The sequence below is a fragment of the Cricetulus griseus genome, chromosome 5 (assembly GCF_003668045.3).
Source record: "Cricetulus griseus strain 17A/GY chromosome 5, alternate assembly CriGri-PICRH-1.0, whole genome shotgun sequence".
Classification (NCBI taxonomy): Eukaryota; Metazoa; Chordata; class Mammalia; order Rodentia; family Cricetidae; genus Cricetulus; species Cricetulus griseus.
In genome coordinates, this window is record NC_048598.1 from 144,964,606 (window position 1) to 144,977,811 (window position 13,206).

Consider the following 13,206-nt stretch of genomic DNA (forward strand, 5'->3'; position numbering starts at 1 on the left):
CAGATCTATCATCAGAAGTATAAAATATGTTTGGGCATGGCTGATCATTTCCAGAATCATTTATAGTGGCAGAATAAAAAATCCCAAATTATTTTCTCATAGAACTTGCTTTCTCATCTACAAATGGTATACGTATAGAGTGATATATAATTTTGGTGCTAGGATTGAACTCAGGACCTACAGTATGCTCAGCATGTGCTGTATCAATTAGTTCCAGAGGCAATATGATCAGAACACATCTTTTTGGATTCAAGTGTTCAAATATAGTTTGCCTATAACTGCTTATAGAGATAGAAATTTGCACAGTACAATAAGGTATTATTGACCTATCAGTCACAGAATGTACTGAGCATACTTGGCAAACTGGAAAAACGAGCTCTGAGATTGGCATCTTATAGCAGCCAGAGGCAGAAGATTTCAGCTGGACTCAAGTTCAGTAACAAAAATTATTAGGTTTTACAATTATGTATGTTGTACATGTTGGAATGAATGCATTTTTGCATTATGACACGGCAATAAGCCTTTGAGGGCCAGGGAGTGTAATGTGGTAGTTTAAAAGAAAATGGCCCTCAAAGGGAGTGGCAATAATGGGAGGTGTGGCCTTGTTGAAATAGGTATGGTCTTGCTGGAGGAAGTGTGTCACTGTGGAAGGTGGGCTTTGAAGTCTAATAGCTAATAGTGAGTCAGACCCCTTCCTGTTGCCTGCAGGATATAGAACTCTCAGCTACTTCTCCAACACCATGTCTACCTGCATGCCACCAAGTCTCACCATGACGATAATAGACTGAACCTCTGAACTGTAAGCCAACCCGATTAAATGTTTTCCTTAAGAGTTGCCATGGTCAAGCCGGGCAGTCATGGCACTCACCTTTAATCCCAGCACTCGGGAGGCAGAGGCATTCGGATCTCTGTGAGTTTGAGACCAGCTTGGTCTCTAAGAGCTAGTTCCAGAACAGCCTCCAAAGCCACAGAGAAACCCTGTCTCAAAAAACAAAAACAAAGAGTTGCCATGTTCAAGGTGTCTTTTCACAGCATTAGAAACCCGAACTAAGACAGAAGTTGGTACCAGGGACTGGGGATTGTTGTGATATGCCTGACCATGATTTTATTTGGACTTCTGTATTTTGGGTTAGGAAAGCAGTGGAACACTTTAAGTACTGCTTAATTCGTCATACTAGTAGGAGCATGGACATTTGCGATCTTCCATAAATTGTGGGGGCCTGGACCAACATGTTCCGAAGGAGAAGAATGTTAGTATGTTCCCTAGAGATCATTTGCATGATATTTTGGTAAAGATTGTGGCTTCCTTTTGCCCTTGTCTGAAGAGTCTGCCTGAGGCTAAAGTGGAGAGTTTTGGATTAATTCCATTGGCAGAGGAAATCTTAAAACAGGCTAGTGTAGACTGTGTTGTGTGGTTATTAGTGGTAAGTCTAATGAAGATTTATAATGAAAAGACGCAAGCTGAGCAGGCTAAATTATAAAATATAAAAAACAAGGAAAAGGAGCACCAGGAAGTGGAATGGAGCTAAATCCTGTGTTCAAGGACATAAACAGATTAAGAAATGGAATAAAGGGAGTGGTGACTTCTGGGCAAGATCCCACCCAGCTAAATTTCCAACTTGTGAAAAGGGATTAAAGAGAATCCACCCAGGTGTGGATGTACATGCCTTTAATCCCAGCACTCTGAAGGCAGGGGCTGGCAGACCTCTGAATCTGAGGCCAGCCTGGTATACAGAGCAAGCTCCAGGATAGACAAAATATAAAATATTTTATATAATACATACAACTTTATAAACCAATTATGACTTAACATATAATGACATGTCTATGAAAATGGGAAACAGAAAGCTGGTGAAGATGTAACTGAACATGGTGCCATGTTCAAGCTTCAGTAAGCAGCAGAACTTGGCTGCTTTCTCCATGTGGTTCTGGCTTTAGAGTCAAGTATTAACTAAGGAAAGCTGCTGAGGCCAGGTATGTATCAGGGATTTCCCTGCATGGACATCTAGAGAGGCCATTCATGAAACTGTGAAGGTGAACTGGAGATTCCAGAGCCATGGGATACCTGCCAAGGAAAGCTGCTAAGAGGGAGTAGAACCAGTCCAAGAGAAAGAAATGTGTTGCAGTCATCAAAGCTGAAAGGAGTTGGAGACCTAAAAGGGATTGTTTTTGGTCTTGCTTTGGTTCAGTATTTTCCTGTATCCCCTTCCATAAATTTTGAAATGGTAGTGTATATCCTGTGCCATTATATGTTGAAGTATGTGATGTTTTTTTTAATTTTGATTTCATTGGGGATTGCAGTTAAGAGATTGCATAAATCTCAGAAAAGACTTCAAACGTAAACTTTTAAATAAATGTGAGACTATTATAGAATATGGAGACTTTTTAAATTGGAGTGAATGCATTATTGCATTATGATAAGCCTTTAGAGGCAGGGAGTGGGAATGTGGTGGTTTGAAAAACAGCCCACAAAGGGAAAGGCAATATTGAGAGGTGTGGTTTTTGTTGGAGTAGGCATCATCTTGTTGCAGGAAGTGTGTCACTATGGAGGTGGGCTTTGAGGTCTCATATATGCTCAAGCTATGCCCGGTGAGTCAGACCACTTCCTGTTTCCTGCAAGATGTAGCAGTTTCAGCTCCAGCATCATGTCTGCATACCACCAAGTCCCACCATGATGATAATGGACTAAACCTATGAAATGTAAGCAAGTTACCCCAAATTAATGTTTTCCTTAGAAGAGTAACCATTGTCTTGGTGTCTTTTTATAGTCATAGAAATCCTAACTAAGACAGTTCCCCTTATATTTCGGGGTTAACCAACAGTCACCTAGCTGGATTTAAGGCTTGCTCATCAGGAAGCAATGAGTTCACACTTGGTATTGTAACTCCAGTTAACTACCCACAGAACCTAGAGGAGAACCCACTGCGGTGACTTTCCTAACCAGTACAGTGTCTAACTGCATTCTAAATACTTATTCTTAGACACATAGCAAAGTGTGACTCTCACCCCTCATCAAAGAAGACCGTATTTTCAGAAGTCAGAAGCCACAACTGATCAAAATGCAGACAGCAATGGAGAGTGGCATTCCTGTCCCCAGTCACAGCAGAGCACGTATACCTAAGATTCAGGGAGCACCAACGATAAGGGTGGCAAGACTGTAAGAGCTAGAGTTCTGAGGTGTCTGTTAAAGGATAGTCTCTTAGAAGAAAGAATAAAGGGAAGGAAAAGAGGAAAAAAGAGAGCACACAGAGAAGGGATGAATGAAGGAGGACATGAATCTGGAGGAGTGGGAGTGAATACAATCAAAATATGTTGCAGGACCCTCGTAGGAGCCTCCTTGATTCCTTGCTTCTCTGGGATTGTGGATTGCAGGCTGGTTATCCTTTGCTCTATGTCTAATATCCACTTATGAGTGAGTACATAGCATGTTTGTCTTTCTGTGAGTGGGTTACCTCACTCAGGATGGTTTCTTCTAGTTCCATTCATTTGCCTTTGAATTTCAAGATTTCATTATTTTTTTTCCTGCTGAGTAGTACTCCATTGTACCACATTTTCTCTATCCATTTTTTGATTGAGGGGCATATAGGTTGCTTCCAGGTTCTGTCTATTACAAATAATGCTGCTATGAACACAGTTGAACAGATGTCCTTGTTGTATGAATGTGCTTCTTTTTGGTTATATACCTAAGAGTGGAATTGCTGACTCTTGAGGTAGATTGATTCCCATTTTTCCGAGAAACTGCTATACTGATTTCCAAAGTGGCTGTACAAGTTTGCATTCCCACCAGCAATGGAGGAATGTTCCCCTTTCTCCACATCCTCTCCAGCATAAACTGTCATTGGTGTTTTTGATTTTAGCCATTCTGACAGGTGTAAGATGGTATCTCAGAGTTGTTTTGATTTGCATTTCTCTGATGGTGAAGGATGTTGAGTACTTCCTTGAGTGCCTTTCCAGTCATTTGAGATTCCTTTATTGAGAATTCTCTATTTAGATCTGTAACCCATTTTTAAATTAGATTATTTGGTGTTTTGGTGATTAGTTTCTTGAGTTCTTTGTATATTTTAGAGATCAGGTCTCTGTCAGATGTGGGGTTGGTAAAGATCTTTTCCCATTCTGTAGGCAGCCATTTTGTCTTGCTGACTGTGTCCTTTGCCTTACAGAAGCTTCTTAGTTTCAGGAGGTCCCATTTATTAATTGTCTGTCTTAGTGTCTATGCTACTGTCCTGAGAAGGGGAAAGGGACACTATCTCCTGAGTAATTTGGGAGCATGAAGGGAGGGAGGAGAAAAAGGAGGGGACAAGGAGATGGGGAAGAAGAACTAGAGGGATCAGGAAGGTCCAGTTGGGAGAAGGATAGAGAAGGAGAGTAAGGAAAGAGATACCTTAATAGAAGGAGCCATTATAGGTTTAATGAGAAACCTGGCACTAGGGGAATGTCCAGGGATCTACAAGGATGACCCCAACTAAGAATCTAAGCAATAGTGGAGAGGCTTCCTTAAATGCCCTTCACTATAATGAGATTGATGACTACCTTAAATGCTATCATAGAGCTTCCATTCAGTAGCTGATGGAAGCAGAAGCAAAGATCCACAGCTAAGCACAGAACCAAACTCCTGGAATCCAGGGAGGAGTGACGAGCAAAGGGGTCAAGACCATGTTGGGGAAAACCACAGAAACAGCTGACCAGAGCAGTTGGGAGCTCATGGACTCCAGAATGACAGCTGACAGCTGGGTAACCTGTGTAAGACTGAATTAGGCCCCCTGAATATGGGTGTCAGTGGGGGGGGGGTTAGGCAGTCTATGGGGTTGCTGGTCGTGGAAATAGGATTTATCCCTAGTGCATGAATTGGCTTTTTGGAGCCCATTGCCCATGGAGGGATACTCTCTCAGCCTGGATTTAGTGGGGAGGGCCTTAGTCCTGCCCCAAATGATGAGACAGACTTTGATGATCCCCCACTGGAGGCCTCACCCACTCTCTGAGGTGTGAATTGGGGATGGGATGGGGAGATGGTGGGAGGTGGACTGGAGGGAGAAGGAATTAGGATTGGGATATAAAATAAGATTTTTAAATTTAAATAAAACCAGTAAATTAAAAAATATTTTGCATTAGATTCTCAAACAGTAAAAATAAATTGCTAAGAATGTATTAAAACTTGGTTATCACTTATTTAAAGGTTAATTTCCACATATAAGCAAATAATATCATCTTTATCACCCTGGGTCTGGGTTCCCTCACTTGACATGTTATGCAAGCTACAATCCATAGATCCAGAGAGACTAGATATATAGAGAGGGACTAGAGGGGACACATGGATCTCTCCTGGAGATGGAAATAGATTTTATGTGTGGACTCTGGCGTCAGGGTATAGATAGACACAGGAACAAGAGGATCAGGTGGGGAGAGGACAAGCACTTAACTGCTGAGCCAACTCTTTAGTCCCCAATTCATATCTTAATGTACCGGTGGATGCTTACACAGTGGCTACAAAGTACACTGATGCAGAATACAACCTAATGAGGGAATAAATTTGGATTCAATTCACTAAAGTAGTTGTATTGTTATTTATATTTACTAAGTTTTCATATGTTGTAGTAAGAACCAAAAATACTGACAATAGCTGTTTGTTAGCAAACAGAGGCAGAAAACTGTTAATTCATTTTAAAAGCCAAATGTTAAGAACCCAAACACCATGTCAGAAACCCATCTTCACAGCACAACTAAACTTTCCTCCACTGTCTTGCTTATTTCCATGCTAAGTCAAACAAACATACTACTGTAAGATTCAACAATTTAGCTTTTTCTACACACCTAAATACAACCTCATAGGTCTAGTGAATATTAGCAACTGTACCTAAAATGTTATAATGTAACCAATGCAAATGAACTTCTTTTTGTATGCTGAGGCAAAAGAGGTGTTTGAAACACTACCTAGAGATTCATATACTTCTATTAGAGAGATTCAGGAGTCAGGATGGCTGAGGAATGTTGGTGAAATACTGCTAAGGTTTTTGATCATTTTAAAGCCAGAAAAGTTTCAATTAATGATGGAGGAGGCAAAACACTGATTTTCATACTGTCAAGTGAAATGCAGCAAGCTGGAGCAACTGGTTAGTTTTATTAAGGTATCTTATTAAGATGGCTTATTAAGCTCCTCACCATTGTTTTCAGAGGGCTTTAGACTGATACCAAACTTTAAAATGTAGGATTCTTTCCTTCCTAACTTTCATAAAAGTCATATATAATTAGCACTGAATGAAATTTTCTAATGTCAACATTTCAAATTTTGATTAACAGGGAATACAAATCAACCTTATTCAAGTTTAATTCAAAAGACTAGCAACATCCTTTGGGAGACTAGTAGAGATAATATATCAATGCAACTTCAAATTTCAGACTAAGCCACAGGCCTACAAAGTAAAGTAATATTCAACTTATTAAGCTGGCATGGTGACAGACATTTTCTCTGCTGGATTTAACTTTGATTCATAAAACCATACATCCTCAAATTGAAATGAACATTTAGGGTCTAGAATGCAATTAGGACCCTTGTATCTATATAGATGTTGTCTGATTTAGAGTCTGAAAGATGATTATAACAAAGATAAGGCAATAGTGGACAAACAAAATTAGTGCAGGTACCAACTAGTATGCAGAAAGTAATAAGTTTTCTGCACAGAATACATTGGAAAGTCTTGTGAGATTCTAAAGGCCGCGAAGAATCATGAATCCATCAGACCTGTTCCACCGTATTTAACAACACATAACATATTCACTAGAAATCACAGTAGGGCAGGATTCCTCAGTAAGTTACTGCTTATTCTTATTTTTATGAATAAAGATGAACTAGGTCTATTTCCCCTAACAGTTGCGCTGCTTCATTTTCTATAGGGCTAGAATTCTTAGGGCTAGAACCATGCTGAAGTGAATGAAGCAGTCAATGACCTCATCTTAAGATGCAAAGAGATGCAAAACATTTCTTGCTAGACATTTTAATAAAATATTATTTTTAAAATTTTAAAAATACTTTTAAAAATCAAAATTAATTTAAACCTCCATAATAAACACTAAAATTTTACTTTGCAGATATGTCTAACTGTTCAACTTTGCAAAATAACATTATGTTCACATAATTTTGCTAATTATCCCTCCTAGTATTTAAATGAAGTTTATGATTTTTATGTCAGAACTGTGATTACAGACATGCAAACTTAACGAAGCTGCATGTTGCCCATGGCTGTAGTTTAGGCATGTCTGGATACTCCAATATTGATACAGTTTCTAAGGTAAAACTACAGTGAGTGAGTATCTTTGAAAAGACTAATTTTGATGAAGGTAGAGGGGTTAGTTCTATGGATAGGGAATAAAGCTCAATGGCACACAGCACATCTGAGCATACAGTTTCCACCCCTAACATCATAAAAATAATCCCACGCAAAACCCAAACTACATAGAATACTTAAGTCACAACTATTTTCATAGTACATTTTAAGGAAAATCCCTAATTACTTTCAAACACACCTAATATCTTTAATTTCCATGTGCTTTTTTTCTGGGGATCAGGGTCTCACTATGTGTTCCTGCCTCAGCCTTCCAAACACTGGGACTGCAGACCTGTGCTAACACACTCCAAAGTAACTTCTCACTAATTGCCTGGCTTACAGATCATCTTTACTTGAATTAATCATACTGAAGGTTACCAGATGGTGATTTTTCTAATTCTGCATCCTACCTCCAAATAATGACTGATACTTTTCCGTACAAAAGGAGGTATATATTCAGGATAGAGCCCCAGAACTACTTTTCCTCAAAGGACAAGAACACATGTTGTCCACTGCAGAATCCTCCTCATTGAGATTCTGTTTCACCACTTTGCATCCCCACAAGTAATATATGAAAATGCATATAACTTTCTATTTTCAGTTTCCAAATTTATGTTTAAAAACAGTCTCTTTCTCAAAAGAATAAGACATATTATTTTGGATCCAAAGATGTAATTATAATTTTGAAATTTAACATCTATATCATGGTTTGAAGGTATTCAATAGCTTATACTTATAGAGCACAATTTTCTTCATTTAACTCCATTAACTTCTATGGATATGAATATCTGATCCTTACAGCTATGCTTTGAAGTACAGAAAGCAACGCACTAGTTCCAACTTCCAGAGGAGAACACTGAGAGGAAACAATTGACTCAGCATGCCTGAGAACAAGCCAGGGTCCTGCTAGTGTGCTGATGCATCCATTAGGTAGGAAGCTGCATTCCCTTTAACTAGCATGTCTAGTTTATCACGTATTCCTGTGACTTGCTAATAAAAGATTTAGTAACAGAGACAGTTATAGCTAATTCATAAACAGAAGAAGCAAGAAAAATATTACTGAGTTAGGTTTATATTTTCAGCTTATTTTAGATAAATCTTCAATTGTTTGGGTTTGAGAACTTTATAGATTATCCAAATCTACTAATGAAGTTACCCCTGACCAAAATAGGTCATATTTTACTTTAAAGTGAGACTCTATTATATAAATGCAAGTAACAAGTTAAATATGATAGATTATTCTTTATTATATAAAATGTTCAATTTCTAGATTTTATAATGTCAAATGAAAACAATCAAAAATATAATTTCAAGACTGGGTCAGTGTTTTAAGGCTTCTTATGTACTAAATAATGTCTCTTATATATTCTGTGAAATGGTAAGACAAAGTACTATTCATGTGCAAAATGTTTGACCTACTGTTTTAATAATACTGATTCATCCTGGTCAAATGGCAACATACCTACCTACCAAGTGAGCTTCACAAAAATATTAACAGATGATATTAGTCAGCATTGTAAATTGAGTCCTCAAATGGAGGTCATGAGATCAATGAGCATAAATATAAGCCCCAATTTTGTATCATTTTCATAATGTAAACTATTCAACACAAAGTATAATCGGTAAGTTAAAGATGACATTTATTTTTGAACTTCAAAAATAAAGGCATTCGACCCACATGTAATAGGTACACTTTTTATTCTTTTTTGAGACACTGACCTGTATACTCATTTAAAACTTAACAGCACATCTTTACATTATTAAATCTTTGTTTTGATCTATTAGTATTCACCAAAGTGCCATTTTATAAAACCGCACACTGAATAGCCACGGCTGGAGGTAACCATCTGCAGCTTTAGAGTCTGCCTTTGAATCAATGAAAAGAGCTTTGTGTTTTCATTGCCAAGTTTGATTCTTGCAGTCATTAGGCATTCCCCTCAGATCACATCAATGAAGCTGTACTCTCTTATGCCCAAGTGTTAAATTCTCTTCTCCTCATGGTTTCCTTTGCCAGTTCTACTCAAGAATGACTACTGGGTCTCAGCCACATTCTTCTCACAGCTGTGTTAAAAAAGAGCACCAGAAAGTCTTCCTAAAAGCCATATGTGTATCTGGTCAGTTCTCTGTCTTAGGGTCACCTCACATTGTGGTGTGATTATACAGAGATTCATTCTTGTTCTTGAACTGCGCCTCTCCCATCACTCTGTGAAAGATTAGGCCCTCTGAGAGTCACGAGTGGAGAACTTGGAAGGAGAATGTGAAAACACATAACTCAGTTTAGCAGATTAGCTTAAGGAAGATGTTTGAAAATACTGAATGTTATCTGTTATTTTTATATATCTTATAAATGATAACATAAGGAGAAATCACATATGCATATGCATGACTTCAGGACACTTCAAAGGAAAAAGTAAAATATCACAATGTTCTATGAACTATTACTAGCTTGTATAAACTCCAAAAAATTAAAATTATTAAGTTCTAAAATATCATTTACTATGCTATTTTTTGAATCTTAAAACTTTATTTCTAGTCAGCTTTTATACGGAAACATCTGATAAAGCATATAACATTTCTTCATTGTATTTTACTTAAGAACAGTTGAGAAATATGCCTATGTTGAGTTTGAGAATATATAACAATTGGGGCTGGAGAGATGGCTTGGTGGTCAAGAATATACAACAATGTAAATAGGAAAAAAACCCCACAAAATTCAGCTGATATTCTATACAGTGCCATTAGAGACTTTTTTCTTTTTGAATGAAAAGGATCAAGAATGAAGGTTTTATGTATATAATGTGTTTGTGACTTTACCATCTAAGTTACACTGAAGCAAACAAAACCTTTTCTTTCTATGGTTTTATTGGGAAAATCTCTGTCCAAAAAGGAAGCAGTAGTTAACTACATAATGTTAGAATTTAAATGAAATTGAAACTTACCTGCGGGTTCAACTGAGTTCATGTGGAAATTTTAAATGACTGTTTAGGTATATCAGATTTTCAATGAGGCTTAATTATTGACAAATTAAACTTTGACTTACATGAAATTTTATACATTCTCTATACTACTAACATACAGTATATCCAGATTATGTGTTTAAAGAAAAGAAAGCAAAAGGCAAATCTAAGTATAATGATGAATTATACCAACCATATTAAATATAATACAGCACCATTCAAACAGGAATGTTGAAAACTTAAAATCTGATTTCAACAGCTTCGTCTCCCCTTTACCAGTAATTAATTTCATTAAGCAATATTTTTCTAGAAAATTTTAAATACTTTATGCATATTACTTCTATCAGCTATTAAACCATGCTCAGGTAAGATTTTTAATTTTATGGAAGTACACAGGAGCAATGCAACCCATTTAAAGTTAAAGAGTAGAAGGGTTCTGACTGCATTTAAGAACAGAATTAAAGAAAATGATGATAGGTAAAACTTACACTCACATGAACATGTTGATGCAAAAGTCACATTTAATCCTAGGTATAAAAACTGCTGTTCTATTTTTCTGCCTATCAATCATCAAAATGTACATGATTATTTAAGTAGATTCTGAGTTGCTCTAGGTGACAACAAGTCTTGTCTCAGGCTTTTTAAATCACTGTGGTACTAGGATTAATGAAAAAAGAAAGAAAGAAAAAAAACACAAATGCATGCATGTGCGGATCTCTCATCTTTCAGTCTTTTGATCTTTTTTCTTTTATTCCTTTCTATTGTGCTTTCCTGAAACATGTTTATCTATTTTAGCATGCAGAAATGCATATTAGTTCAATTCTAATAGACATTCTGCATACTACTGGAGCAATGAAGAAGCAGATCAAAATGTCAGAAGTAGTGCTATAATTCGGCGTTTTAGCTCCTGCATTCACTCCTGTTTTGACTCTTTCTGAGGACTATTACTGGTCTGTCTTTGGTGGGACAGTACAGAGTCTTGGGTTCTGTGAGCTCCTTTCTTACTTTCTATTCCACTGGACGCTAACTGTGGTTAGGAGCCAATCCTAATAAGCCCACATTAATCCTTGCATGGCATAAAAGAGAGAGCCAGAGAATTAAAATTATGTTTCTTCTTCATGTTAAAGTCAGGAATTCCCTAAAGGCTATGCTGTGGCCCAAATTCTTTAGTCTAAAAAATAAACGAATGCAATTAAACGTCTGTACAGAACTGTATATATTCCTGCACACAATGAAAATAGATCTAAAGAAACTTACTTTAGGTATTCTAATGAGAAAGGTGCTCAGTAGATAAATATATATCAGAATTGGTAATTTTAATAAAACACATACTTGTTTTTTACAGAGAACAAGATTGATATGTTCGGTAAGTTAAATATGTACTCAGGTAATTTAAAAACAGGCTTACACCTCACAAAAGCAGAATCTTACAATGTACAATGCCAGACCAAGTGTGTAAGACTAGAGACAGCATATTTGGATGCTCTTCAGCATCTCATAGTGACTTAGAAGTCATCTGAGCCTATTTTCCACATGCAAATGACAGGAAAGTTGAAAGTAAAAGATACACTTAGAAGGTGCAAGCATTTGCATTGCTGGGTGAGCATTTGAAAAGAGTATTGCTGAGGGATGCATCTTTCCAGAAAACTTCCAAATCTCAAACACTAAATACATTTGAAGAGCTACTTCAAGAGTAACATCTTGGGCTGGAGAGATGGCTCAGCCGTTAAAGGCTAGACTCACAACCACAAATATATGGTCTATTATCTGTGCTAGTGCTTCAAAGGCAACTTTAAACATTACTTTAAATATCAATTTGCACTGTGTAAGTGGAGAATTTATAAAATTTATTCTTTGACTTAATTCATGAGTATTCATAATATTAATATATGTCCAATGCTGCCTTCGAATTAAAATAGTCCTAATAAGAATTTATAACAAAAATATCACAGGTAAGGTTGACAAGGAAACACTGTGTTGAAGAAACCAGGGAATTAAAAAAAAATGCTCTTAGAGACTTTTCACGTTAAGTTACTTAAGAATAGTTTTACATAACTATTTTTCCTTGTGATCAAAATCAGACTCTGGAGCAAGTAGCAAAATGAAAATGTGGGGCGAAGTCTTCTGATGAAACTAGTAGGCTTTTCCGTTTTTTGTTTTAAGTCAAGAAACTGTGGAAATGCTTGGCTCCTCTTCCCAGCACCAGAGCCATCCACCCTGCTTTATAATTCAACCTGCAAACAGATTAAGAGTCGAGTTTGTGGAAAGTATGTTTGCTCTATGCTAAGAACCCTTGTGTGACACTATGGTGACTCCCCTGACACTTTGAAGGGAACTGCACACAGCTCTTACTCATCAGCAGGGAAACCAGGCTGAGAATTCACAATTCCTTTGTAACATCAACTTCTTCATAGAAATCGGTATTTGCTAAGAGGCAGGAAAGACTTTGTTAGCTTTGCATGTTTTCTTTTCTTTTTCCTGTCAATATCACTCAAAAAAAAAAAAAAGGCTGTATGCTGTTTTCAAAGACAACTTTAAAAATCTATCAACTGAAATATTTTATCCTAATGTTTGGTATTTTGATAACCCTATAAAAATTTACATGAGAAGGAATCATGTAAATTTTAAGTAATTGATTCTTTTTTTTGAAGAAGAGGATGAACAGAAAGTTCTGAAGAGCTAACTTTTCTTGAAAGTATGCTAAATGTTTAACAAAACATTCTTACATCCATTTGTCTGATTTATTTATCATATAATTACAGTCAAGAGGGAATCTGAATCATATTGCTGTAAAACTGGGTCACAAGATAAGTAATCTATGAAAAAATGATCTGAATGTAAAAATTCCGATCTTTGAGAGACTGTTTCACCTTAGTATCATGATTGTCGTGACTCTTAAGTACATAAAGCTTAGGCAGACTAAGTAGAGC

At 36.8% G+C, this 13,206-nt stretch overlaps 1 protein-coding gene across 3 annotated transcripts in view; it reads right to left on the reverse strand.

Moving 5' to 3' along the window:
• Mipol1 (mirror-image polydactyly 1) overlaps nt 1-13,206 on the reverse strand; it is a 268,571-nt gene that overhangs the window by 29,488 nt on the left and 225,877 nt on the right. The window contains exon 11 of one of the 3 annotated variants that reach the window (XM_027419670.1): nt 8,938-9,562. The exons of the other annotated variants lie outside the window; for them this stretch is intronic. Within the exon in view, the coding sequence (XP_027275471.1) occupies nt 9,487-9,562 (76 nt within the window). The 3' untranslated portion in view covers nt 8,938-9,486. Of the gene's footprint in view, nt 1-8,937; nt 9,563-13,206 lie in introns of those variants that run through there. 3 annotated transcript variants of the gene reach the window in all.